The sequence below is a fragment of the Neolamprologus multifasciatus genome, chromosome 6, assembly GCF_963576455.1.
Source record: "Neolamprologus multifasciatus chromosome 6, fNeoMul1.2, whole genome shotgun sequence".
In the NCBI taxonomy this organism is placed as follows: domain Eukaryota; kingdom Metazoa; phylum Chordata; class Actinopteri; order Cichliformes; family Cichlidae; genus Neolamprologus; species Neolamprologus multifasciatus.
In genome coordinates this window covers 28503961-28530845 of record NC_140444.1, presented here as the reverse complement: position 1 = coordinate 28530845, position 26885 = coordinate 28503961, and the positions used below count along the sequence as shown (strand labels likewise).

Genomic DNA, 26885 nt, shown 5'->3' with positions numbered 1-26885 from the left:
CACACACACACACACACACACACACACAGCCCTAACCTCCTAGCCTTACTCCTGCTGACATGTCAGCCACAAATCACATTCAGACACGTCAGTATAGGAGAATGTGCTGGCTGGCTGCATCAGGTTAATGACCCAATATCCCACTCTCTTTCACTCACACACACACACACACACACACACACACACACACACACACACACACACACACACACACACACACACACCATTTGTGGGTTTGAATTCATTTTAAATTATGTCACTGATGTTTATTAATCTCAAACTCCGCTCTTTGTTTTTGTTATATCACCAGTGCTGTTGTTACCTATTTTTGTGCATCCTCCAAAGTTACTCAGTTTTCCAGCTCTATCTCTTGGCCTCTCATGCTCACATTAGTTTTTTTTTTGTTTTTCTGTAAAATATTTAAACATTTAAAGGCTTTACTCTGGAGAAAATCAGAAAATCAGTATTGTAAGTCATCTACTTATGGCTAATCCCTGCCATGGGGAGTGGAGATCATATGATTTTTCTTTGCGCCGTGATATATCGCATGGTTTAAAATGATTCATCATCAGTCACTGACTGAAATGTTCTGCTATCCATATACTTTATTTTTGCATCCATGTGGGTTTGCAAATTAAACACATTATGATTAAGAACCTGTTAGAGGAAATGGAGAACCCCTTTTCTTGTAATTTAGCTGAGTCCAGGCTTTAAATGCCGACTAACAGGACAACTGAGAACACCTAACCTTGCAGCTTTAAATCTTTTAACAACCCGAAACAGTCTGAGTTACTTGAATATAATTGCACTCAAGCATCTTCTGTCTCCTCTTTACAGGATCCTCGTAGTAAACACAAGTTTAGGGTCCACACTTACTCAAGCCCCACCTTCTGTGACCACTGTGGCTCCCTCCTGTACGGGCTGATACACCAGGGAATGAAATGTGACCGTAAGTACACGAATATCTGCCTGTGTTTCAGAAAGGAAGCCTTGTGCTTTAGAAGCTTGCATTTTACGCTCTTTTTAAACCTTGCTAGTACTGAGCTGGACCCCCATTTCCCTTTATAGGTGCCTTAATTCTTTGTGGCACAGGTGCTGGAAAGATTTCTCAGAGATACTGGTCAATAATGACATGAGAGTATTGAATCTCATCTACCGAGCATCTGAATAACGCAGCAGAAATCAGGACTCATCCGACCAGGCAACATTTATTCTCTGATTTTCTCTTGTCTTATTTTGGTGAACCCGTGTTACCTATAGCTGTGGTTTTCTGTACTTAACTAAAAAATGTCCTCTGGTGTGGTCTTCTGCTGCTACAGCCAATCTGCTTCAATGTAAGGGTCTTCTGCAGAGATGCTCTTCTGTATACCTTGAATGTAACAAGTGGGGATTTGAGTAACTGTTGCCTTCCTCTCAGCTCAAAGCAGTCTGGCCATTCTCCTCTGAGCTCAACAAGGCATTTTCACCCAGACAACTTCTGCTTACTGGATTTTTTTATTTTCCTTTCCCATTTTTTTGACTATTTTCTGTAAACCTTTCAGATGGCTATGTGGGAAAATCCCAGCATATCAGCAGTTTCTAAAATACTCACACCAGTCAGTTTTGCACCAACAACCCTGCCTCATTGAGAAACATTTAAATTTAGTTTCTTCCTCATTCTTGGCTTGAACTTAAGCAGACCGTGTAGACCATGTCTGCATGCCTAAAAGCATAGAGTTGCTGCCATGTGATTGGGTGATTTGATACTTGTATGGAAGTAGACTACGTTTAGAAAATAAAATCTGGTTGTTTCTCACATTTACGAGATGGTGTAAAAAAAAAAAAAAAGAAAAGAAAGAGGAAGACTTGAGGAATTGGCCACAAGTTTCAGGTTTTTAAGATTTCTTCACTTCTGTGGTAAAAAAAAAAGGCAAATTCAGTGTGTTCAGTTTTTCACAATGTAGATGAGCACGGGCGAAAAAACTAATCCTGTTGCAGCATAGAGTGCAGCACAGGATACTCGGGCAAAGATCAACATTTCTGTCACCTAGAAGCTTTTCATTTGACAATAAAAGTTTATGCTGAAACTGACATTTGTTAGATTATATCTGATCTGATATCAGATTTAGCCAAATCAGCCCATTTATCAGTTCTTTTCCTGTCCTGATCAGTTTTTCTACTACAGAAGCTTCACTCTGTCGTTAATGCTTTACAGCATTAATGACACACATATTGCTCCAGCTAAAGTAAAGTTAAAGCTTCCACTGCTGAACACTGACTGCAGTTTGCATGCATACTTCACAATAATCAAGCTGCACATAATATTTCCCCCCCTCCATTTCTTTAGTTGTGTCACAAACAGTTTGTGTTGGCACGAAGAGGAAGTAGGTTACCTCTCTGCAATGCTATACTCAGGCCAGCATTATTTAGTGGGCAGATGTTTCCTCATTGTGCTTTGACTTTGCATCATGAAAATACAAGAGTACCTTATTTGACATAATTTACAAGCAGGTTTGGTTATTTATTAATCCATAGAAACACTCGAGTTGTTCATTAATTGTAAATGTATAATTATTATACAGAAGATGAGACTTATTTCTGTAAGTGTTGGCAGACAAGCACAAGTAGTCTTCAAGGTTTACAGTCTTTAATGGATTAATGGTTCTCATGGGTGTGTTTAGTGCCTGTTGGAGATAATACATTGAAATCCACGGTCACAGAAACATCATTGTTACTGGAAAAGAAAACCTACAGAGAGCAAGAGATTAACTTCTCACTCTCCACCTTCAGAACCTCAACACCACCCACTGATTCAACAGAGTGGAGCAAAATGTGGTACATCAGAAATGTCTGCCATCTAGTGGACGTACCGAGAAATGACCAAGGGTTATTAGACTTGTCTGTGTTCTTGCATTGATCAAATTGTTTCCCACTTACTAGTCTGTAAAATAATGAGACTTAAACTGTATTCTACTCTCACTGTCCAGATTTAATGTTTAGCTGTGCCTTTTATTACTGAAGACACATCTTTAAACTTTTCTGACCAACCTGTGTATACAACACATGGCTTTAGTGCTGGTGCTCTTCAGCCCTCAGGCATTTTCTCTGGGCCAAGGTTCATTTAAAATGGACTGAGGCAAAGTGGAAACCTGTTCTGTGGTCAAACGAATCGAAGTCTGAAATTTATTTTGGAAAACGTGGACGCCACATCCTGCAGACCATCTGGCTTGTCATCAGTGCTCAGTTCAAAAAGCCTGCATCTCTAATTGTATTGGAGTGCATTACTGTTTATGGAATTTGGCAGCTTGCACAACTAGAAAGGCAACATCAGATGACATCTTCTACAGGTGATGCCCTGCATATTTCACCAAGACAATGCTAAACCTCGTATTACAGCTATTACAACATCATTGGCTCCATAGCAGAGGAGCCCAGGTGCTGAACTTGCCTCCCTGCAGTCCAGTTCACCAACTGAAAGGATTTGGAGCATCCTCAGATCTCAGATGTTTGCAGACTTGCTGTTGCTACAGTGGTAGACATGCCCCTGTATTGAGAAGTGTTGCTCCTATCAAATTCATGATGAGCCAGTATATTTTTCTTAAAATGGTACATTTGATGTTTTTTCTGTGTTCTACTATGAATAAAGTATGGGTTTATGGATTTGATGGATAGATCTGTTTTTATTTACATATGTCAGGGACTATAGGATGGCTTTGGGGGTGTGTGAGGTCACATCTCTGGTTGCTCTGACCTAACGAGTATGGGTGATATTTGGTCTGGTGTCCAGGATCTGAGAGTTCAATAGTTTTCATTACTTTAAGTACCCAGCATGTTTTTACTTATTATCTAACTGTCTCCAAATTTACCTCTTTGTTTTTTTGATTAATTTTTTAAGCCCCCCGTGTCTGTTAGGGTGCAGCCCTAAATCTCTTTTAATCTGGCAATAAGGGACTGAAAGCCTTCCGGTAATTACTTTGGGGGGGGGGGGGGGGGGTTTAGGGCACAGACTGTCACATGTTAGACAGACTGTGATGATTGCGATTCATAACCAACCTGCACAATTTTCCTCTCTCTCTCTGTTCAGACTGCATGATGAACATCCACAAGCGATGCGTCGCCAACGTCCCGAGCCTGTGCGGGACGGATCACACGGAAAGGCGAGGACGCATCCACATCTCTGCGCAGATCACTGACGACACTCTCACCGTCACCAGTGAGTGCTCCCACACACACGAGCGCACTGAGTGCCTCTCAAAGCTCTCTGCCAGCCTAAGACTAAAACCGGAAAGTCCATTAGTTGATCAATGATCCAACGATTGACCCACATTGCCACTGGGACATGCAGCCACGTGCCAGCGCTCCCTTTCAGACAGCTGTGGATTGATTATGGAACAGAAACTAAACTGTTGTTAAGTGTTGTCTAATGTGGCCAGAGTTATTTAGGGCAGGCTGCAGCTTTAGACATGGATGGGTTGCGCTAACACTTTGGGAAAGGACAAATTGCGGACAGTCTAAAAGTGTGTTTTATCTTGGGATCTTCTGGCACTTATTTGTATTTATGTCCTCAACCTCCCCCCCACAGTCAAAGAGGCTAAGAACCTGGTGCCCATGGATCCCAATGGCCTGTCAGACCCCTACGTCAAGCTCAAGCTGATTCCCGATCCCAAGAGTGAGAGCAAGCAGAAGACAAAGACCATCAAATGCTCCCTCAACCCCACGTGGAACGAGACCTTCACTTTGTGAGACACCTTTTTGTTGAACATAACTTGCCTTTGATTAAAGTTACTCACTTGGCCTCGTTTTGAGTCACATATGCGCAAAGCTAACTGGAGCTCGTGCAAGTGACCCAGTCCTCTCTCCTCCTCCTGTTTGTGCTCGTTGTTTTTCGAGCTATTCTCGGGTAGGAAAGGTATGAAAAACTGATTTGCTGCATTCTTTTTAAGTTTGTACAGAGAGAGATGAGGACTGTGATCTCAGGTTTTCATTTTTAGCTATATTAGGAACACGCTTTATCTTCCGTTTGACTGTCCTCCATTTTTTTCCTTTTAGCAACCTCAAAGAAACTGACAAGGACCGCCGTCTGTCAGTAGAGGTCTGGGACTGGGATTTGACCAGCAGGAATGACTTCATGGGATCACTGTCCTTTGGGATCTCAGAGCTACAGAAACAAGGGATAGATGGATGGTGAGAAAATTACACAGGTGTAACTAGAAATGATACAGGCAGGACGTGCAGGGGTGTGAATGTTTAGGAGGCTTTGTTGTCATAGTCTGGTGATAATCCTGGATTTTGTCTGGCAATGCTCTGCTTTCATTCTGGGGTTTAGGTTTAAGCTGCTGTCCCAGGAGGAAGGAGAATACTTTAATGTTCCCGTCCAGCCAGATGGAGAGGACGGTAATGAGGAGCTACGGCAAAGGTTTGAGGTAAGACTCACAGAAATCGACGAGAATGACGACTGGTTTAATTTGTGCTCTTGCCTATTTCTTGTTCTCTAATAAACTACGTCTTCCCCCTTCCCCATTTTAATTCTAGAGAGCGAGAGTGGGTCCAGGGAAGCCCACTGACTCCTCTTCTTCCTCCTCGGTGTGCAAGTACGACAGCAACGGCAATCAGGACCGCGTCAAGCTCTCAGATTTCAACTTCATCATGGTTCTGGGCAAGGGCAGCTTCGGCAAGGTGGGGCACGCGTCAGTAGAAATGTGATGTTTCTGATGTAAACATGGCAGCCGGTGGGCAGAATTAAATCTCTTTAAAACTCACTGATTTCCTTTGGTTGACTCCCTCAAAGGTGATGCTGGCTGAGAGGAAAGGCACAGATGAGTTGTACGCCATCAAAATCCTGAAAAAAGACGTGGTGATCCAAGACGATGACGTGGAGTGCACCATGGTGGAGAAGAGAGTCCTCGCCCTGTCAGGAAAACCACCTTTCCTCACTCAGCTGCACTCATGCTTCCAAACCATGGTGAGACAGCTTGAAGCGAGACCAGCTTCTTTCTTATCTTTTATAATGTTATCAGAGTGCTTTCCATGGCTTGTTTGCTTTGGTCTGTTTACTGTGTAAATTTGAACTGTGTAATTATCAGCCTGTCGGTAAACTGTGATTCTGAATAATTTATTCCTCTCTTCTGGTCTCCTGCTTCTTCTTTATTGCTCCTAGGACCGATTGTATTTTGTAATGGAGTATATTAATGGAGGAGACCTTATGTACCATATCCAACAGGTCGGCAAGTTTAAGGAGCCTCATGCTGTGTGAGTGCATGCATGCGCGCACACACACACACACACACACACACACACACACACACTCACACTCACACTCTCTCTCACACACACACACACACACACACACACACACACACACACACACACACACACACACACACACACACACACACACAGACAGTGAGTTTGATCAAATCTAGAAGAGAATCAAGCATTTCGATGCTCTTAAACAATCTCCCACTTAAGAAACTCAATGGTGATTAACAAAACAGAATTTGGCATCCAGACATTGCCTTTCCTTAACTAATAAGTTTACATCAAAGTTGATGTGCCACCATTATCTTGTTTTTGCTTCTCCTCGTCTGTTCTTGCTTTCTTACTTATAAGTGATGCAACAATACTCCAGATCTCCAAATCGCACTTCAGGACTAAGATAACTTTGCATATTCACAATTCCAAATAATCCTTTTTTATACATTACTGGATCTCGGTGCAGCTCGTCAGTTAATTCACTGTCTCAAACGAGCAGTTTTGGCTCTCCTCTTCCTTCCATTAAGTCAGCCACGCTTTGATTGGCTCCATCTTGCAAACAGAAGGTTTGAACAGCTGTGTTCCTGATGACCTCATTAAACATATCTGTTCTCATTGACTCAGTGTTTAGTCTGAAAGAAGAGCTTTTGACTTACATTGAGTGAGATAAAAAATTGCCATTTTATCTTCATATATAGCTGGTGAAAAAAGAAATTTGACCCCCCTTGTTCACTTATAAAAGAAATGAACAGTCTTTATTTTTATGGTAGTTTCATTTTGTTTCCGTACTGCATGATAGAGGAAAAAAAATGAAAAGTGTAATATGTGCCCAATAAACATAACAGCTCAGGGAATCTTAGGGACTAACTACCGCAGCTCCACTTGGCTCATTAACGTAAGCAACATGTGCACGTGGCTAATTAGCATGACATTACATAATGCAAGTTAACAGAGCTTTTTCTCAGCCTGTATCTACACACATGGTGTTTACACAAGCACAATCAAAACATGCCGTTAATAGGAAATGTTTAAACAGATGGCGAGTTAAACTGTGTATTCCACCTCAAAGCTTTGCTAACATAGCTCCGTGTTAGCTACAGGGATGAAGCAGCACCTACCTTTTTCTGCCACTGTTGTCACATAATCCTTAACTGTCTGTATTTACATTCATGCACTCAGCAGCTGGTCTTCACATAATGCTGGCATCTTTGTTGAAGACTGTGCAAACTTAAGGTCTAGATAAACCTTTACCAGATGACAGGTTAACAGGCACTTCCTGTTTTAACACTTGCGCAGATCCGTGTATGAGGAGAGACGAGTTCCTTTGCAGTAAAAGCCCTGCAGCTCAGAAAGGTTATACATTACTTAAAGTGGCAGCCAAAACTGTTATAAAATGAACTTTTTATGCATTTTGTGCGTTATACTTACAAACATTCGTGGTGCTTAAAAAATTAAAATGCACACTTTAACCTCTCTGAAGGGCTTCAATAGGAGAGATCAGAGCATCACCAAACGCACCTTACAGTTAAAGACGGATGTTTGCCTCTGTTTTAGGTTCTATGCTGCTGAGATTGCCATCGGCCTGTTCTTCCTTCACTCCAAGGGCATTGTGTATCGGTGAGATGGTTTTTGAATCAGCTCGGCTACTCGCGTGTAGTTTCCGGTCCCTTTTAGTTTACAGATGTGAGTAACATCTGTGTGTTTGGATGTTTTTGCAGGGATCTGAAGCTGGACAATGTGATGCTGGACTCTGAGGGCCATATAAAGATTGCAGATTTTGGAATGTGTAAAGAAAACATGCTTGATGGCGTTACCACAAAGACTTTTTGTGGGACGCCAGACTACATCGCTCCAGAGGTGTGTTTTACGGGTTAGCCACTGTCTAGTTGTTGATTGGTTTATTTTAATCTTTCAGACATTGATTGCAACCCTATTCTTTCTCTTGCAGATCATAGCCTATCAGCCTTATGGGAAGTCTGTGGACTGGTGGGCTTTTGGAGTCCTGCTTTATGAAATGCTTGCTGGACAGGTTTGTATTCATCTACTGCTTACCCTCTTAAATTATTATTATTATTATTTTTTACCAAAACAACAACTAAAAAAAAGGGTCCGCATTTGTGCCTCTCTAGCCGCCTTTCGATGGTGAAGATGAAGATGAGCTTTTCCAGTCCATCATGGAGCATCACGTCTCATACCCTAAATCCATGTCCAAAGAAGCAGTTGCTATCTGCAAGGGGGTAAGAAAACATGCTTGCATGCGCACACATGCAGGGTAACTCCTAATGTGGCCCCTGAAACCTCTGCTTGTTTTTCACTCTGAGCACTGGAGGGTTCGTCATATTATAAAGGCTGCTGCGTGTTAGTGCGCACCCTCCAGCAGTGAGGCTGAACTGCCTCTTAACAGCTCGTGGCAGCAAACGATGATTGTACTTGTTTATTTGCCCTCCACACCTCCTCATCTGTGATATCTTTTTATTTGTTTACTAATGCGTTAAATAGTTACAGTACACATTAATAAAGATCACTGTTTTTCATCTCATTAATAATATTTTGCATGACATAATGACTCTGCATTGCTGTGTTTTAATTTAAAAATGCTGCCTTTATGTAATACATACATGTTGCAGATTGATTATGGGTCCGTTTTAAAAAGACTAAATGAATACGACTCATCTTGCATTGTATGTCTGTGTGTAATCTGTAGCTGATGACCAAACACCCGGCTAAGCGTCTGGGCTGCGGCCCAGAAGGTGAGAGAGACATCAAGGAGCACGCCTTCTTCCGCTACATAGACTGGGAAAAACTGGAGAATAAGGAAGTCCAGCCGCCTTTCAAACCGAAAGCTGTGAGTATATGACACGCTGACTCACTTCAGCTGTTCACTTTATCAGCCTTCACTAAATGCCTTAGAAATCTTTGCACAGTAGTGAAGAAAATGCCACAGTTTGCTCAAACCTTTAAGGTAAGTTATCAGGATTAGTTTGCTCATCCTTCAAACCCAACCATCACCTGCCGTTGGTCACTACACTCACCAATGCAGAGTTGATTTATTTATTTTTTGTGAGTGTAGTCACCAATGATGAAGGCAGATGTCACCTGGCTCATGTATGGACCAATGGAAATCCACAGTTTCGGCTGTGAATGATTTGATTGGTTGATGCCATATTTTAGTTGTATTTCTCTTTTTTCTCTTTGTTGTTTGTTGTCCTTTTTTTCCTGTCATCCTTCATCAAACTCACTGCATCCCCCCCATCTCTCTCCTCTCCTCTCCTCTCCATGGCAGTGTGGGCGTGATGCGGAGAACTTTGACCGCTTTTTCACACGCCATCCCCCAGAGCTGACCCCCCCAGATCAGGACGTTATAGTCAACCTGGACCAGCAAGAATTCCAAGGCTTCTCATTTGTTAACCCTGAGTACTCCTACACAGATCACTGACCATGCCGCATATTACTGGTCTGCATTAGTATCTCTTGCACCACACATACTGTACAAAAAATAAATAAATCACAATTTCATATTTCATATTGTATTTGGAAGGGTGAAAGAAATCACTCAACATTTTGGGAAATGTGTCTTTTCCTTTTAACTCATCACAATTTGATAATATCACTCTAGTGTTAATGTACGTGGCGTTGTAGCTAGGTAGGGATTAAGCCTCAGTCACACACTTCCCAACCCCCTGGCAACGTAAAATGTGTGTTCTCTGACTGGTTGGAGACTGGTTGCTGGCTGTTGCTAGGTAAAAGCGTTGCACAGAGGTTGCTGCACCCAAAACCTGCATGCTATTTCTACGTGGAAGATGCCAAATATTTTCTATAGTTACTCTCCAAATTTTAGTGAAACTTAAAAAAAGACAGTTTGCATTCAAAGTAAAAGTCGTGCTTTTTTAAAATATTTTGGTCGCAGCAGTAAGACGCAACTTTTACTTTAAAGGCAAACATTTTGCAAATACTGTGAGTCTTTTCAGACAAATCTGCGTGTTCCATATAAGCTAACTGCATGGAGGTTTTCAGCCCACAGCCCTCTTTGTGACCAATTTCACCTAGCAACAGCCAGCAACCAACTGGTCACAGAATACGCGCTTTTCCTTAGCATCAGGTGGTTACCAGGGGTTGCTGACCAGCAGTTAGCATTAGGTTTGGAAGCACCTAGAAATAGCTAGCCTGGCTCTTTCTAATCTCAACAATAAGATAACCAGAAGTAAAGCAGATTAACATGTCTCTGTGGTTTCACAGATATGCAACACAACAAAGCTGCGAGTTGTGGCTTAAACTCATAAACAAAGCAGTACAACTGTCTCGCTTTATGGGGAAGCTAGCAAGCACACTAGTACAGATATCCTGGTTGGGAAATAGTGTTACATGATATAAAACCTCCCTAAGATGCTTAAAGGACATCAGTGGCCTGTAAGGAAAGAGCCACATGACAGATGATGACACTGAAAGGTAGCATTTAGCTGTCCTTGAGCAACCTGGTTGGTTTACCTTCTGGCACTGCTGTAAAGTTTGACAGGTAGCACATAAACGGCAACCCATTAAAAGTATAACTCCTAAACAACTTGATTACCAACTTTTAAATATTACAAAGCAGGGTGGTATCTTTTTAGTTAATATGTTAATATTAAAAATAAATATTCCAGTCTGTTATACTTTTTGTGCAAATTAGCATGAATTTGCACAGTTAAACTGCTAGCGAGCACAAACGGTTAACAGTGCTAAACATTGAGTAACAATTTATATTTTCAAGATTGTTAGCTACAAACAGTAAAACATTAGTCTAGCTGCCAGGTTTTTTTTATACACATTGCGCAAAGAAAAAAAATGAAAGACTTGGTCAGCAGTTAGCCACTAGCTCATTAATCTAGCTCTGCTAACCCTCTCAGTTGAATAACCTTTGCCTTGCAGGTTGCTACATTTGCTTCAAAGATTAAAACATTAAATAAAAGATTTCTGTGTAGTTAATGGTAGTTATTGTTGCCACATTAGTGAGGAGAACCAGGCTAGCTCGTCCCCCCCAACTTCCATTTTTCACAGTAAACCAGGCTAACACCTCTGCATAAACATGGGTGATATTTATCATCTCATCTGACTTTCAGAAAAAAATTGAATCGGATGTATTTCTTGTATTTCCTAAATAATGTTCACACATGAAATGCAGACAGGTGCTCCACTGAAATGCGAGTAAAATAATCAAGTGTCAAGGTGCCAGTAGGCGGCTAATCTTGTTTGCAGCAGCGACACTGTTCTGAGTTTATTGTAGTTTAGCGCGTCACGTTACACTGCTGCTCTCGTAGCAGCTCTACTGGCTGTATTTTTATCTTTAGTACAGACATGTTGCTCGCTCCTAAATGCCACACGGCTGCTCACACCGGCAGGCTGATGTCGGAGTCAGACCTCAGGGCCGACTTTAGCCTGCTCCGTCTCTATGTTGCCCTCCTTTGTAATTGCATATTGACTATGACAACCTATCGGTGATTTTGATGAGTGTACTATGATCACATGTTGGTAATTCATGCAGTGTAAGTGAAAATTGACCAATTGCTTTGCTATGATTGTTTGACTACTAATCATTTTTCCGAATGTTTACTTTTGTCTAAAATCTGCGTCAACTTAGTGATTTTTTTTTTTTAATTTCATTGTTTGTTTGGGGGTTTTTTTGTTTTCTTTCTTTCTTTTTTTTTAAAGCTCTTCTCATGATCAATTTCCGAAAACAATCTCCACAGTTACATTGTTTTTAATGACAGAGATCATATCTCTTTGCTTGTGCACAACCATCTTTGGAGAATTTCACATATGATGAAGGTGTTTAGAGTTTTGTGAAGTCGATAGTCTGTTAGCTTACAGAAACAAGATGTCCAAAAGTGCCAAAATAAAGTCCAGAATTCACAAGGCTGTGAAACAACTCAACAACTGTGATGAAGGCAGCCATTTTGTGCCATTTTGCAGTACATGTATAATTATGATATGCATTATAGTTTCTGTTCACAAGTAATACAATATTCCATAATTTTCATATATCAAATGAACTGTCTGAGTTGTATTAAACTTTTGTAACTGTGTAACGATGCAGGGTAGTAACAGTGTGTCAAATGATGTTCTTTGAGCTCGTATCAAAAAGAAAAGGAAAAAAAAGAGACAGGAAGGCGATATCAAAGGGTTTGTTTTACAAAAATGCTTCTTGAAAAACTATTCTTCCAGATGAAAAAGCGCTTATTGTGATGATGGCAATGGTGAGGAATACATGTTGAAATAACAAGAGAGAGTGCAGAGAAAATTATACATATATATATATATATATATATATATATATATATATATATATATATATATATATATATATATATATATATATATATATATATATATATATTGAGTTCTATATATCAAAGAGATACTGTATTTGGATACATTGTTTCTGGATGAGAGAGATGCTTCAGTGGATTGTGTAATTGTCCTGTATGACTGGAAACTGATAATATACTCACTGATGCCTACCAGACTACTTCTGCTGTGTCTGCTTTGTTAATGTTGTTGCACCCAAACACAGTGCATCAGATACCCCCATCCAAGCAGAGGGACCACAAATTCTCAATGGTCTGTGAAAAGTTCCCTAACTCATCACATAAATTCAGACTTGGTTTGGGAAAAGTGTCATTTAACACACATACAGTGCAGAATAGCAACAGCTAATATCTGCTAGGCGGCCCTCATTCACAATAGTTATGAAAGCTTTAGCACAATTTTTAAAGCTTTCCCAAAGGCCAGAGACGGATGGATGTAGCTACAGTGATAACACCCACTAGTTAATGAAGTCCCCAGTTTAAAGCTTCTGCCACCAACAACAATAAAACACTTTTTTTTTCTGACAAATGAGATAACTAAATAAAAGCTATGATCAAAATGCCCCTTTGACACTTTTGTTAGTGAATAAAAACGAGATGAAAATGTTCCGATCCAAACTGATTGGGCTGTGTAGAAAGGCAGGACGAGTTTGGAAGTGATCCAATCAGAAGTAATCTCCTATGCTTTTGTTTTGTCGTGAAAACGTGAAAAGATTTTAATGCTTGAGATGAAGGAAAGCGCAAACATATGGAAACGTTTCACAGTTGATGTCAAGGGAAATAAGACGCTTTGTAAACCACGTGGAGCAGCTCTCACCGGTAAAAACACATTTACACTTTATAATTTAGTCGAATGAATCAACTTTGGGTTTGGTCTGTGATCTTTTATTTAGTCAACAAAAACTAAAAGAATTTGGATGCCTAAATAATGATTGAAACTACATTTTTGTAATAAAAAGACTGAAACTGCATGCTCATTGGCTAACGACTAATCAATCACAATGAACCGTGGACCAAGATTTTAAAAAACTATCATCTTTTTAATTCAGTATGACATGAAAGGAGTGACTGAGCAGATAAACTGGAGTAGGAAAATGTTTACTGAGGTAAAGTCAGGCGGCGCTTTGCCCTTAAATTTATAGAGGACCGGAAGTCATTTTTTTTTCAATTCCAGCTATCGCCCCCTGCTGGCTGTTAAAAAGAACGCAGGTTTACGGCACAGTTTTAAGCTACGTCCTTGTTTTACGCTGTCTGTGGTCGAGACGTAGTAGCACACTAGTGAGCCCTTTAAAAGGTCAGTGTAGGAAGTTTCTGGATTTCGTCACATCGCTGTTACTGTTGTCTGAGTTGAGGTTGGACTGCCGGGCAGTTGCACATTTTATATTTGTTGACGCATCAAATCATTTAAAATGGCTCTGCTGTGATACTTGGTCAATAGTGAAATTACTACTCCTGCATTTGAATGGATCGTCTTCTTACATCTGGATGCTGACTATTTTGTGAAAACACCTGCAGCAGCTTTATGAAGGTTGAACCCACCGCAAAGCCAAAATAATTCTAATGGTGTCATGTAGACGTAGGAAAAACTTAATAAAAATGTATAAAACTTGAATGGTTTAACTGTGGCACCTACAAAATTTAATCAGTCACAGGTTTAAACTGATTTATTAGCGTCTTTAAAGCTTGTGACACATAAACCATCAGTCCGATTTATAAATCGTTAAACATAAATCCAAATATACTGTGTGATTATTGTTACTCAGTCTCCTTACGCAAAGTTTTAATCAATGAATCAATGAAACACTCTGAAGCCACAAACATACACTTGCTTCGTGCACTAATGGTGAACACGTGGACCAGTGGTAGAGATGGGGAAAGTCATTTCAGCTGGAAGCCCTGTGATGAAACGAGGAGGTAGGAAACTAAAACTCTGTGTGTGTGTGTGTGTGTGTGAGTGAGTGACTCGTGTGTCTTGGGCTCACTGCTTCACCTCCCTGTGTGAAATCCTTTCGGTTGTGGTCCTCAGCAGGTCTCTTTTATCGATCCTCGTCTGCTCTGTACTGGAACATTTCCTCTCTCTCTCTCTCTTGCTCTGGAAGTTTGTCTTGGGTCTTTCTGCATCTGTGCTGTTGAAGTTGTTCAGGGTGGTCTCTTTGACTGTGTTTCTGGGTTCGTCCGCAGGGTGTGTTTTGTTTGTTATCCACTTGCTTTCTCAGTCTATTTGGAATCTGATCTGTCGTGCTCAGTCTAACAGTTTTGGTGGTGCCACCTTTTACTAGTGATCAGAGGTGTGGACTACACTGGACTCTGACATCAAAACGCACACGCAGCCCACACGACTGATTCATAAAAAAAAATAGCCAGATGCTCATATGGACACTGAAACAGATGATGACAGGAAACCTTAAAAGACCAGTAAGAAAAAGTGAGGATATCAGGATACCAAATCAGTTTGAGTGTTCATATGAATGTTAGATTATTGTTTTAACTTTAAGTCCTTTGACCTGAAATGACTTTATATCACCTCAACCCAAAGACTAAAGCTGACCTGATCAATATAATTACATTATGACCATTTCACAGAGTTTCCCTATTAAGACAAACTCAAGGGGTCGAGAGTCTTCATTTGCCCTCAGCTCTACGAAGCGTTTTTGGAGACTTCAGACTTCAGTTTGGATTTAAAAGCTTTGCTCTTACATGCTGCTGACATCAAACTTGAAAGCATGAAAAACTGAATCAGTTAAATCCCAAAAGGTTGATTCTGTTCATCTGGACGCAGCGTTTTCAGCAGGAGTCACTTCTTCAGTCTCAGCTGACTGCAGGTTTCCCCAACCTTATAAACAGTACATTTGCACAGTAACTGAAACCAGCCCAATAAATGAACAATGGGCTGTGAGGTCAGTTCCTTGATCTTTAATACGCAAATTGTCATGACCATTGATCAAAGACCATTGATCATTAAATTGCTGCAATCTCAGCATTTTAAGATGACAAAAGATGTACCCTTAGGCCCCCCCTCGATTCAGAGATGGTCTTTCCCTTTCCATGTAAATGGCTTTCTTGACTCTACGCTCAAACCAGCGTTCCTCCCTGTCCAGGATGTGTACATCCTCATCCAGATGAACAGAATCAATCTTTAGGATTTACTTACCTGGATGATTGAGCATCAATCAGTTAAAGTGTCATGACTGTGGACGTGTATAATCAGTCCATCATTGGTCATTTACACTGCAGAAAAAGAGTAGCAAGTGGAGCTGAGGCCTATAAACTTTAAGCCAAAAACACAAGACCGCAGCTCGTTGAAGCAGGTTTTCAGGATATTTTAGTGTTTTATGGACTGATTTTGAATTCATCACATGATTTTAGACGTTGAATTTGACTTTCTAGACTTCAGGCACTATACACTGACTTTGTCCCACCTCTGGAAATGATCAAACTGTGTCTTTGCTTGTGTCACAAGTATTTGCCTCCTCCTCTACGCTTCATCTTTGTGCTTTTTCTAACATAGATGTTCTAATTCCTTGTTGTCAACCCTCTGTCTGAACCGCCTTTTAAAAAAACCTCTTTTACAAGTACGCTCTAACTTTATTCTCTTTCTTCCTTTCTGCTTTGTTTTTTTTTTTTGTGCGTGTGTGTGTCAGAAAACACGCAGAGACGTCTGCAACTTCGACAAGGAGTTTACAAAGATGGTGGTGGAGCTGACGCCGACAGACAAGCTCTTCATCATGAACCTTGACCAGAACGAGTTTCAAGGCTTCTCCTACACCAACCCAGAATTCATCATACAAGTCTGATGACTTCCGGCTGGTTAGAGGCAGCCTCGGCCAGACTTTACTCCAGCTTGTACAGCCCAGCCACATTTCATTAAAGACCCATCCAGCATCAGATCAGGACTCAGAGCCGCGCCGTCTTCAGTCTCGACCCACACCAGCATCTAAACTGGGCAATCATAAACTGTCACATTAGCTCCACAAACACACAGACAGCAGTGTGAAACAAAGCCCGCTGGTGGCCAGTTTCCAGAAAACTCCAGGTGGTTAGTATTCCCAGTACCTCACAGTGAGCCGGTCAGTACGAAGAGCGGTGATCAAGAGTCACAGTGAATGTGCTAATAGTGTGTACGTGCTCTATTGATCACCAACAAGAGTGTCTGTTTACTTGATTTTCTTCTCTTCAGCCTGTGGAAGTTGCATCATGAGCCTGCAATGATCAATATGTACATGCACGCTCGCTCACACACACGTGTGTCTGTGCAGGCTACGGTTTGGAGGAAGGTCGGTTTTGAATTCAAAAAGCTCTGATTTATAACCTCATGTCTAAGTTAGTCCTGAACTTAGTCTTAAGCACGTTTCGTCTTCCAAATTGATGCAAAGATAAAAATTAAAAAAGGAAAAAAAAAAGAGACCCCCCCCCCACCCCAAATGCCTGTTTCGGCAGAGATATTTAAAAATGTCTTTCTCTAGCTTAATCTCTTTCTCTATGGCACTGTGTACGTATGCGGTGGGTTAGTGCTGTAGGCCTATACAGTCTTTGTGGTGCCGCTCCTCTATGCATGCCATGTTTGTTGGTCCAGTAGTTTAAAGACTCGCTTTCGACCTCTCGGACCTCATCAGGTGTCCAGAGTCAGTTCTGAAATATCCAAAATCAAAGTTTTAGTTCCCACTCTGAATGCTGTATCTCTTAATAGTGTTTTGAATATGCGTGGCTACACAGTTTGCTTTACAAAGCACGGAGCAAAGACTGTCTGGCTGTCTGTAAATGAGCGTATCGATGTAACGGTGCTGTATGACCTGTGTTTGTGTGTATGTGTGAATAGGAACGGGATGTAGAGCTAGAAGTGTTTTTCATGTTATCGTGCACTTCTCTACTATTCCTCCCCCCCCCCTTTCTCTCTCTCCCCCCCTCCTCCTTCTCCTCCTCCTCCTTCCCTTAAATCTTCTTTTGATCTCCATCCCCGCCTCCCCCCCGGTTCACGTTCATATCATTTTAAGGAAATGTGATAAGACGAGAAAGACAGAGGGAGGGCAAAAGATGGGGCAGTCAAGTGTTAACTATGCAAAAAGGCAGGAGGAGGAGGAAGTGGGCAACTTTTATTAAGCAACCAAGGGATTGTGTAAATGGACAGTGTACATGTGTTGCATGCGCTGTGTTTACCTGCGCGTGAGAGACACCTGCAGAAAGATGCATTAAAATGAATTATCATAAAACATTCCAGAAACTCTGGCTCTCTTGTGTTTTTCTCCTTTTTTTTTGCCTCTTTTAACTCCATTTTACACAAAAATTATCAAAGACAATCTTGTGATCGTGCTTCATTTCTTACCGAGATGCATATTATGTCTGCGATGGAGAGGAGGGATTGTTCTCGAAAGCGATACAGATTTTTAAATCTGTATTGTATTCTTGAAATTAAAGCGGCTATAATGAGCAGTTCTATAGTTGTAGTGATAATAAGTATCAAGTGGCTCTGTGAGAAAATGAAACAAGTCGCTTGGACTGATGAATCTGCAGAGGATTACAGCGCGATTCTGCTTACAGCTCTTTGGAAACTATTATTAACGCTTATTAAATGTGCACATTTAACTTCTCAACAGAAACACTGTGTTCAAAGGCCTGCTGTGCAAGTTCACCAATGACATATATATAATAATGTGCAGTTTAGTCGAGAAGCTGAAACGGTGATTGATCATAACAAAACATTTTACAGCGAGGAAGCTCGTTGGTTGGGGTTTATTGCTTTTGCTTCTTCACACACATGGCCACTCACTTTGCAAAGCCTTAAATAGTCACATCCTCATTTATTCTTTTAATCACTTGTATGATATGCTTGTGGAGTGAATACTGATGACAATATTAATATTAAAGGACATGTAATGAGTAAACCTGGCCAAAGAAAAAGCCCCATGAGAGTTCTGTCTATTTAAAAGTGTTTTCAAAATGTTATTTTTTCTTCCTGATTATGCATTATTGGTTATACATACAGCATACATACAGTCATGGCACAAAGAAAGTATACTTTTTCATTTTCATTGGATCATTGTCCTGTTGCAGATCTTGATTTCAGTCGAGCTTTAGCTATCAGAGAGATGGCCTCGCATTTGAGTCTGGAATACTTTAGTACGCAGAGGAGTTCATGGTTGATTCAATAACTAGAAAGGTGCCTGAGTCCTGATGCTGCAAAACAAGCCCAAATCCTCACTCCTCCACCACCGTGCTTGACGGGTGATATGAGATGTTTGTGCTGATTGGTTTTCACCAAATGTGGCTGCTGCATCTTTCAGTTGTTCCCTTTAGGGGTCCTCTGTCACACCAATTCTCTGCCCGTCCTCCTTCATTACATCATGACCCTCCTCTGATTCTTAAACATCGACCATCCCACCTCTTCACAGGTCCAAACTCCCTCTTTAACTTTGTCTCCAAACAGCTCAACCTGAACTTCCCTTTTACTCTTTATCCTTCTGTCAGAATACACCCCTGACACTCCTCTCCATTCTGTCTGCACTTTTTGCTATCCTACATTTATCTTCCTCTTTTGCTTTATTCATGAAACCCTCAATGCACACCTTCCACCTTCTCAACACACTCTCTTCACTTCTTAATACATTTCCATCCCTATCACATCCTTTCTCTGCCTCTCCCTTTCTTAGTGTCCAGCCTCACAACTCACTACAAGCCTTTTCCTTTGCCTTTGTCACCTCTCTCTTTGCTGTACACCTAGCCTCCCAGAACTCCTTCTCCCTAATTATCCAACTTTTTCTTTGCTAACCTCTTCCTTATGACCCTTCCCAGATTGATAGACAGCCACAGATGCTTCTCTAACATCATTGCTGATGCTCCAGAGCAGCAGACTGCCAAACGTCTGCTTAGGTAGAAGTGTTCGCACTTGTTGATGATCGTTTAATCAAGTGCATTTGATTAGCAGCACCTGGCCGCTCCTTACGCTTATAAGTTTTCTTCCCACAGAGTGCTTCTAAAGTTATGGCTTAATTTTAGTAAAATAACTACACAGTGTAATATGTCATGTGTTCTTGTTTGTTTGAGATTGTATTTAAAAAATTTTTTAAATTATTTTCCTTCTCATATCCTCATATGTAAAATCTAAAAACTGACAGTTTGTGCTCTTCTTTTTACCATGACTGTAATAATGACCAAGACTTTACATAAGAGGTGAATTTAGATCCTAAATTTGAAAGGAGTGGATGACTCCCGTCATTGCGTAAATCTCATATTTTAGTCACAATATAAAATGGAAAACACATCAAATGTTTGAATTGAGAAAATTTGCTGTTAAAATTTTGATTGCAACAACATGTCTCAGTTGTCTCAGGAGTTGGGGAACAGAAGGCTGGAAAAGTAAGTGGTTCTAAAAGGAAATATTTTGCAGTTAATTAGGTTAACTGGAAACAGGTCAGTAAGATGATTGGGTATAAAAAGGAAATCGTAGAGAGGAAGAGTTTCTCAGATCTAAAGATGGGTCGAGGTTCAATCTGCAAAGAGTTTCAGAACGTTCCTCAGCGAATGGTTGTGAAGACTTAGACTTATCTCATCATCTACATTGCATAATATCATCAAAAGAGTCTGAGAATCTGGAGGAAATCTTGCCGTGTGCAGGAGACAAGGCAGAAAATTGATATTGGATGCCTGTGATCTTTGAGCCCTCAAGCAGCACTGAAATCAAAACAGGAATGACATTAAAATCCCTGCATGGGCTCAGGAACACTTCCTGAAAGCGACATCTGTGAACACAGTTCATTTTATAATCCACTAATGCTGCTTAAAGCTCAATCATACAAAGAAGAAGCCACATGTGAGCATGATCCAGAAACGTCTCCATCTTTTCTGAACCGACACTTACTTAAAATGCACTGAGGCAAAGTGGAAAACCGTTCTCTGGTCAGATTAATCAAAATTTGCTAATTTTTATATTTTTTCAAAAACATGGATGCTGCATCCTATAAGCTAAAGAGGAGAGAGACCAAAGAAGCTCTGCTGTAGTGTTCACGGGCACTTATCTCCACTTTAAGACTGAATTTAAAATGTAAAGCTGCCTTTTTGCAGTTTTATATTGAAGTGTTTCTAGGCTGAGCTAAAGGTTTTATTGTGTCTTTGCCAGAAAATAATGCGCACCACTTTCTGCTCTCTTGCTGCTCTCCATGGTGCTGACCTGGTGGACTATGAACTGGTTTGCATGAGGCCTGTGCTATTCTTAGTGACAGGGACACACACACACACGGACAAACGCACACACACATACAATCAGACAGGCGGGGTCATTCTGCAGACTGAGCCGTGCAGAGTTGGGTTACAACAAACTAGAACGAGTCGAGAAACGTGCCGCTGATGCCATTTCCTCCAACTTTCAGCGCCGTTTCTTCACTTGTTCTGCACAGCCAACAAGATGACATCAAGCTTCTGTGCCTTTAACATGGAAACATCTTTGTGAGCAAAGTTTTCTAGTTTAGAGGAAAATGGGGCGGCAGAAGATGTGCTCGGAGTTTCCTTCCTGGATCAACTCAAAGATCAGACACAGAGGGAAAGTTTTGAACAACCTCTAAACTGCCAGACTCGGTCCTCAGAGGGAGGAGGAGACATGAGGGTGTTTAACCGGGGTGTGATGATGCTTCTGACCACAGCAGGGGCTTTCTGTGCCTTCAGCCTCATGACCATCGCCGTGGGAACGGACTATTGGCTGTACTCCCGAGGGGTGTGCCGCTCTAAGACCCTGAGCGACAACGAGACGGTCCGCAAGAACGAAGAGGTCCTGACCCACTCCGGTCTGTGGAGGACCTGCTGCACGGAGGGTGGGAGTCACACTACACCTGCATGTGGTTTCACATTAGAAGCTTATAAAACATCCCAGAGTGAACTCGATATTAAATAGCAATAACACTGTCGGTTCTTACAAGCAGGCCTCTAACGGGCTGATTATATAAACAAAGATGTGCATCATGTTTCTCTATCGGGTGATAATTGCTACATCGATAAATCATACAACAGCAGCTACATAGTAATAGTATTACAAAGTATTACAACATAGTAATAGTATTACAAAGTATTACAACATAGTAATAGTATTACAAAGTATTACAACATAGTAATAGCATTACAGACCTGAAAATGTTCTGCACTCAACAGTTCAGTGGAGTATTTATATTCTGTATCACGAAAAGTAGAAATCCGACATAAAAATACCCTGTTATAGTGATTGTAACTATAAATATGTGACTATTATTTGAAAACTATTTTTTACTTGCACTGTGCAGATGATACCACTATACATATAACAAATGTTTGGTACATACATTAAAATTTGTAGTTAGTTGGTAAATAATAAAGTAAAAATGTTAGATTTCCTCATACGTGATAAATATTGTTTCAGGCTTTTTAAAATATTTGATCTTGACTAGACTTCACCAAGATTTCATTAAAGACTCTTTGCAGACAAACTCAGCCATTTAAAATACACCTGAGGCCATCTCTCCTTTTTTTATAGCTTCATTAAACTCTTAAACACAGAAATCATTCAGAGGAAAAAGGCTTGTTGTTACAGACATCTCATCTTTGCACTTGGATGCTTCTGTGATTAGATTTTGATTGTTTGCTGGAGTCGTGAGGACACATCTTAAAGAAGACTATAGAGAAGGTTTAGCCCCGGCTATATGATGGATAGAAATGACATTTTTAATTATGCATTTCTCTTTAATAGCACGACCAATACTTCTCTCACCCTATATCCTTGGTTCTGTTTTGCTTTGCTAAGTTTCTGAATGAAGAGAAAATGCTTGGCTTTTCGATTTCCTCCTCACTTCCCTTGCATCCCCTCCCTCTGCTGCTGCCCCTGCCGCCTGTAAAACCAAGCCAACCTAAAAAAGGTTTAATGGAGAGGAAACAGAGCATGCAAAGGTCTTCAGTGCTTTAACCGTCTGGTGTGAGTGAGTGTTGGTCAGATAGCTTGCATTGCAAAAAAAGCCATAAACAGGCAGATAGATGAAGATAATTGTTAATGCACGAAAAAAGCACTCAGAGACAAATTTGTTGTTGAGCCAGATGGGGACAGATGATCTGATCTCTTGTTTCTAATGTGACAATAATTTGAATAACTTTACACCTCACATCTTTTCTCTCAGCCCTATTCGCCACAGCTTATCTGTTGTTAATGAATGAGTTTTGTTTTGGTAACCATGGGGACCGAGCCACATCATCAATACTGGTCAATCAGGGCGGGCTCACGGGGACACATTTGTCAATATGATCCTGTGTGCGCAAATACTAAAAGGCATCTCGTGGCCAAAGGTTACAAAGGCTGATGTTTGTATTTCCAGACATTATTATAATGCATCAGAGCCTTCACGGCTTACGAGGGTTATTATCTGTCTGTGCCATATAAAGTAGCGTTGAGCGATAGTGGAATATTTGTCTTTTCACTTGAGCGTATGACACCCACATGCAGGGAAAACAGCCAGCGTAGAAATATAAGAGAGAAGATTTGATATAAGTATGAGCACAACTTGAGGCGCTCAGTGTTCAGGAACAGCACTGAAGAGGCTTGGACCAGCAGCTAATTCAGACCCCAGGTCATTTTAAGCTTTGTGCTTTTCCTGAGGCAGCAGTGTCATTAAAAATACCCCCTTCTTTTTTTCTGTGGAGACAGTTTTGTGCAAAATAATATTTGTTAAAATTAAGATGACATTAACACAAAAATCTACTGTACATCAGTCTAAAAATGTTATATAACAATGCTGACATGCAGGACTTTACATCTGTGATCCCTCTGCAGGTAATAAGAAACACAAAAGCAGAAAAACACAGAGTAATGAGACAAGCTAAAACTAAAAGTGATCACATGACATGAGTGAGTGTGGACAGCCACTGCAACACTGTGTCTTCCAGGTTTAAAATTTGATAGGCTGAACAAGTGAAGCCATAAAGTGACTCTTTGGGCATGCTCATAACTCACAACCACAATATAAACACAGTAAAGGGCCACAAGAGGGCACTGATTCATGTTAAACGGTTAGAAGGTGGACAGGATGAGTAAAAACTGACCTGAGAAGATACCTGTGCTTATTTTACATTTGCATCAAGTACAGAAGAAGAGGGAGACAGGGGAAAATGACAATGTAATTGTCTGATTTTCTGTTTTCAGGGACATTTCGGGGTGTTTGCAAGGATATCGATCACTTTCCTGACGATGCAGACTACGAGCAGGACGCTGCTGAATACTTACTGCGTGGGTATCAAATAATTGCATGAACTTTTAACAGCTGTGATGACAGTGTGAGGTATCTGCGTGGTGTCTTAATACCCTCGTTCTCCTGTCCTCTGCACAGGAGCGGTACGAGCCTCCAGCCTCTTCCCCATCCTCAGTGTGGGGTTATTATTTCTAGGGGGTGTCTGCGTAGCTGCCAGCGAGTTCTACAAGTCACGCTATAATGTCATTCTCACTGCGGGTATACTCTTTGTCTCTGCAGGTCAGCCACACAGAGTTGTTTCAGCAGTTTTATGTATACCCCCTTTTTTTTTATTACTGTTATTATGTTTTTCTACATTAGTCTTTCTGGTATTTTATCTTTTTTTTTAAATTTATTTTCTTCAGGTGTTTTAATGGTTGTACTTTCTTGTTGTATGGAGGATCAAAAGGGCCAAAAATAAATAATGATTGAACGACTCAATAATTCTCTATCATTAAATTGATCAAAAGTAATATTAACAGCAAAAGGAAATAAAACTAATTTTAAAAAAAACACACAATAAAATAAAATAATGAAAATAAATGGAAAATCATTTAAAGGTAACAAAAATACAAAAAAAAATAATAAGAAGAAAATCAAATAGAAACAAGAATTGGTATCATATTTAATTAATTATTGCATTCATTCAGCATTTTTTAACCATTATTGTTATTTCTGGTGCATTTAACTGGTGTCTTTAATTTTTTTTAATTTAACTAATTAAATTTACATTTTTCCACTTTTAGTCCTCCATAGTTGTAGCATGTCAGTCAACTGCAAAAATTCCTCCACAAATAAACATCTGACTGACCCTCTTCATCTCTATGAACACTACTGCAGGTCTCAGTAACATCATTGGCATCATTGTGTACATATCAGCCAACTCAGGTGACCCCAGCCAGAGCGACAACAAGAAGAGCTACTCCTACGGCTGGTCCTTTTATTTTGGAGCTCTGTCCTTTGTGCTGGCTGAGATGGTGGGCGTCCTGGCAGTGCATGTGTTCATAGAAAAACACAGACAGCTGCGCACTAATGGCCGGCCTTCGCTCATGAAGCCGCCCATCTCTCGAAGCTCATCGTATTACCGCAACCGTTACTATCAGAACCGCAGCCGCCGGTACAGTTACAGGAGCAACCACAGCGCAGGGGACCCACACTCCTTCCGAGCATCACTCAGCCGTGACCGGGAGCCGTCCATCTCCGCTGAATCTAAAGTCACCACCATGGCAGGTTTGCCAAAACCAGTGTCAGTGGGCTCAGAGTTCATGCTCTACGCTTTACCCTCGCCTCTCAAAAACAGTAAGATAGACATGGCTGTGGATCATTTAACAGCTGTAGCTGCTCACAACAACACAGAGATGCTGCCTGGAAACTGCGCTTCCAACAGGAGGACCACACCTGTCTAAGAAGAGAGTCCCTGTAAGGCTGAACTTTAGTGGGAGGAGAATAAGCTTTCTCGTGTTCTTGCTTGCAGAAGAAAGACATTGTTTTTATGAACTCTTCAGTCAGTCATATGTCAAGAAATAGTGGAAAAACTGCCATTACAATCTCCCAGAGTCAGTCCAACAGTCCAACACCAGGATATAACTTGGGGTGCAATCAGAAAGTCCAGTTACTCCAACCCTTAAAACCAGAAACCATGTCTGGTTTAAATTTAGCAAATCTCGCCTTCAAGTCTGCTCCTTCCTCAGCTCTGGAATTAAATGGGCGGTGCATTATGTGGTTCAGTGGTTTGCACAGAAAAAGGTCCTGGGTTTGAATCCACTGGCTGGGGCCTTTCTCTGCAGAGTTTGCATGTTGTCCCTGTGACTCTGAGTGCTCAGGTTTCCTCCAACAGTCCAAAGATGTGCATGTTAAATTCTGATTTGTCAGTTTCTCTGTGTCGCCCCTGTGGCAGATTAGCAACCTATTCGTGGTCTCCTCAAACTCTTGCCCCATGACAAGCTGAACAGGCTCCGCCAGTGCAAGGAACTTTCACTCCAAACTGCTGTTTGGAGTGAAAGTTCCCCACGGTGTCCAACCATGAAGGCAGTGCATCGGATTAGGATGATAGTTATTTCTTAAGATATTTGCAGGGGCTTGCACTAATTCAGAATGAAAAAACCTGAAGTGTCCAATAGAGTATATCTGGTGGAATCAACCTGAACTGGTTGCTTCCAGTCTTCAATCTGCAACTAGCCGCAACTTTTTCATCTTTCACATAATTATATATAAGCTAAGGGGTCAGCATTTTGACATGGTGGAGGAGATCCAACATGCACTGTTGAAAGAAAAGTTGAAGTGGTCAGAACAGGGCGTGCAGGGAAGGGTTTGAAATAGGCGCTGGAGGCTTGTAGCACTGCCCAAAGACATGCCCTAATAGGGAAGATGTGTCACATTTAAATCAAGTTATGGTTCACAAGCTGGCACCGCAGAACTTAATGATTGCATCTCCTGATGAAACAAAGCAAGAAAATAAAGCTGTTTGAGATGTTGAAATCAGAGAGACCTTGTCGTTTTTTACTGGAACAATTTTAAAAATGGTCCATCGATTATTTAAATAGTTGCAGAATGTTGTGCAGTTAATTCACTTGTCGTTTCAGTTCAAGCAACCAGCTAATCTGTATATTTGACATTCGGAGGAAAAAATCAAAGCAAAGAAAAACTGAACTTTTAAAAAATAGATTTGTGTGTAGTGTGTAGTAATAGTCAGTCAGAGAGAGAGACAGAAAGGGAGAGGTGCCCGTGAGGAAATAGAAAATTTCCTCACGGGAATTCCTCAGTTTTTATTTACAGAAAATACAAAATGCATGAAAGCAACTGAGAATGAATGAATGAATGTCCTGTTCCTGTAGCCTCATTTTTTGTGGACCTATTGCAGAAGATCAAAACCCCATTAAGTGCATTCGAACTCTCTCTGCCTCTCCATGTGTCTAATTGTGTGGCTGAGTGAGTTTTTGTAGCATGTGAGCGTGCATAAGCGCACTGAAAGGGTCTGCCCTCATGGTTATGCCACTTATGCCAAAATCTGCTTCAAAGAGAAATGAGCTGGTTCAAGGCTGAAATTAAAATTGTACAGGACATCTCAGTTTCTGGCATCTGTTTT

The 26885-nt window shown here is 40.9% G+C and overlaps 2 protein-coding genes across 3 annotated transcripts in view; both read left to right on the top strand.

Moving 5' to 3' along the window:
- The window catches only part of LOC146517217 (protein kinase C beta type-like), a 38387-nt gene extending 20597 nt beyond the window's left edge, over positions 1–17790 (top strand). The window contains exons 4-17 of one of the 2 annotated variants that reach the window (XM_085162452.1): positions 838–949; positions 4064–4192; positions 4562–4718; positions 5029–5163; positions 5306–5402; positions 5512–5655; positions 5768–5941; positions 6137–6228; positions 7786–7848; positions 7950–8088; positions 8180–8260; positions 8361–8468; positions 8936–9076; positions 16214–17790. In XM_085162452.1, the coding sequence (XP_085018578.1) occupies positions 838–949; positions 4064–4192; positions 4562–4718; positions 5029–5163; positions 5306–5402; positions 5512–5655; positions 5768–5941; positions 6137–6228; positions 7786–7848; positions 7950–8088; positions 8180–8260; positions 8361–8468; positions 8936–9076; positions 16214–16366 (1725 nt within the window). In that variant the 3' untranslated portion in view covers positions 16367–17790. Of the gene's footprint in view, positions 1–837; positions 950–4063; positions 4193–4561; positions 4719–5028; positions 5164–5305; positions 5403–5511; positions 5656–5767; positions 5942–6136; positions 6229–7785; positions 7849–7949; positions 8089–8179; positions 8261–8360; positions 8469–8935; positions 9077–9514; positions 13590–16213 lie in introns of those variants that run through there. The other variant, XM_085162451.1, reaches the window with a different exon arrangement.
- Positions 17791–17891: 101 nt separating this feature from the next.
- LOC146517216 (voltage-dependent calcium channel gamma-3 subunit-like) lies at positions 17892–26278 on the top strand. Its single transcript, XM_085162453.1, has 4 exons — positions 17892–21370; positions 23716–23799; positions 23900–24040; positions 24641–26278. The coding sequence occupies exons 1-4, from the start codon at positions 21160–21162 to the stop codon at positions 25204–25206; spliced, it is 1002 nt and encodes a 333-aa protein (XP_085018579.1). The 5' UTR covers positions 17892–21159; the 3' UTR covers positions 25207–26278.
- Positions 26279–26885: the final 607 nt, after the last annotated feature.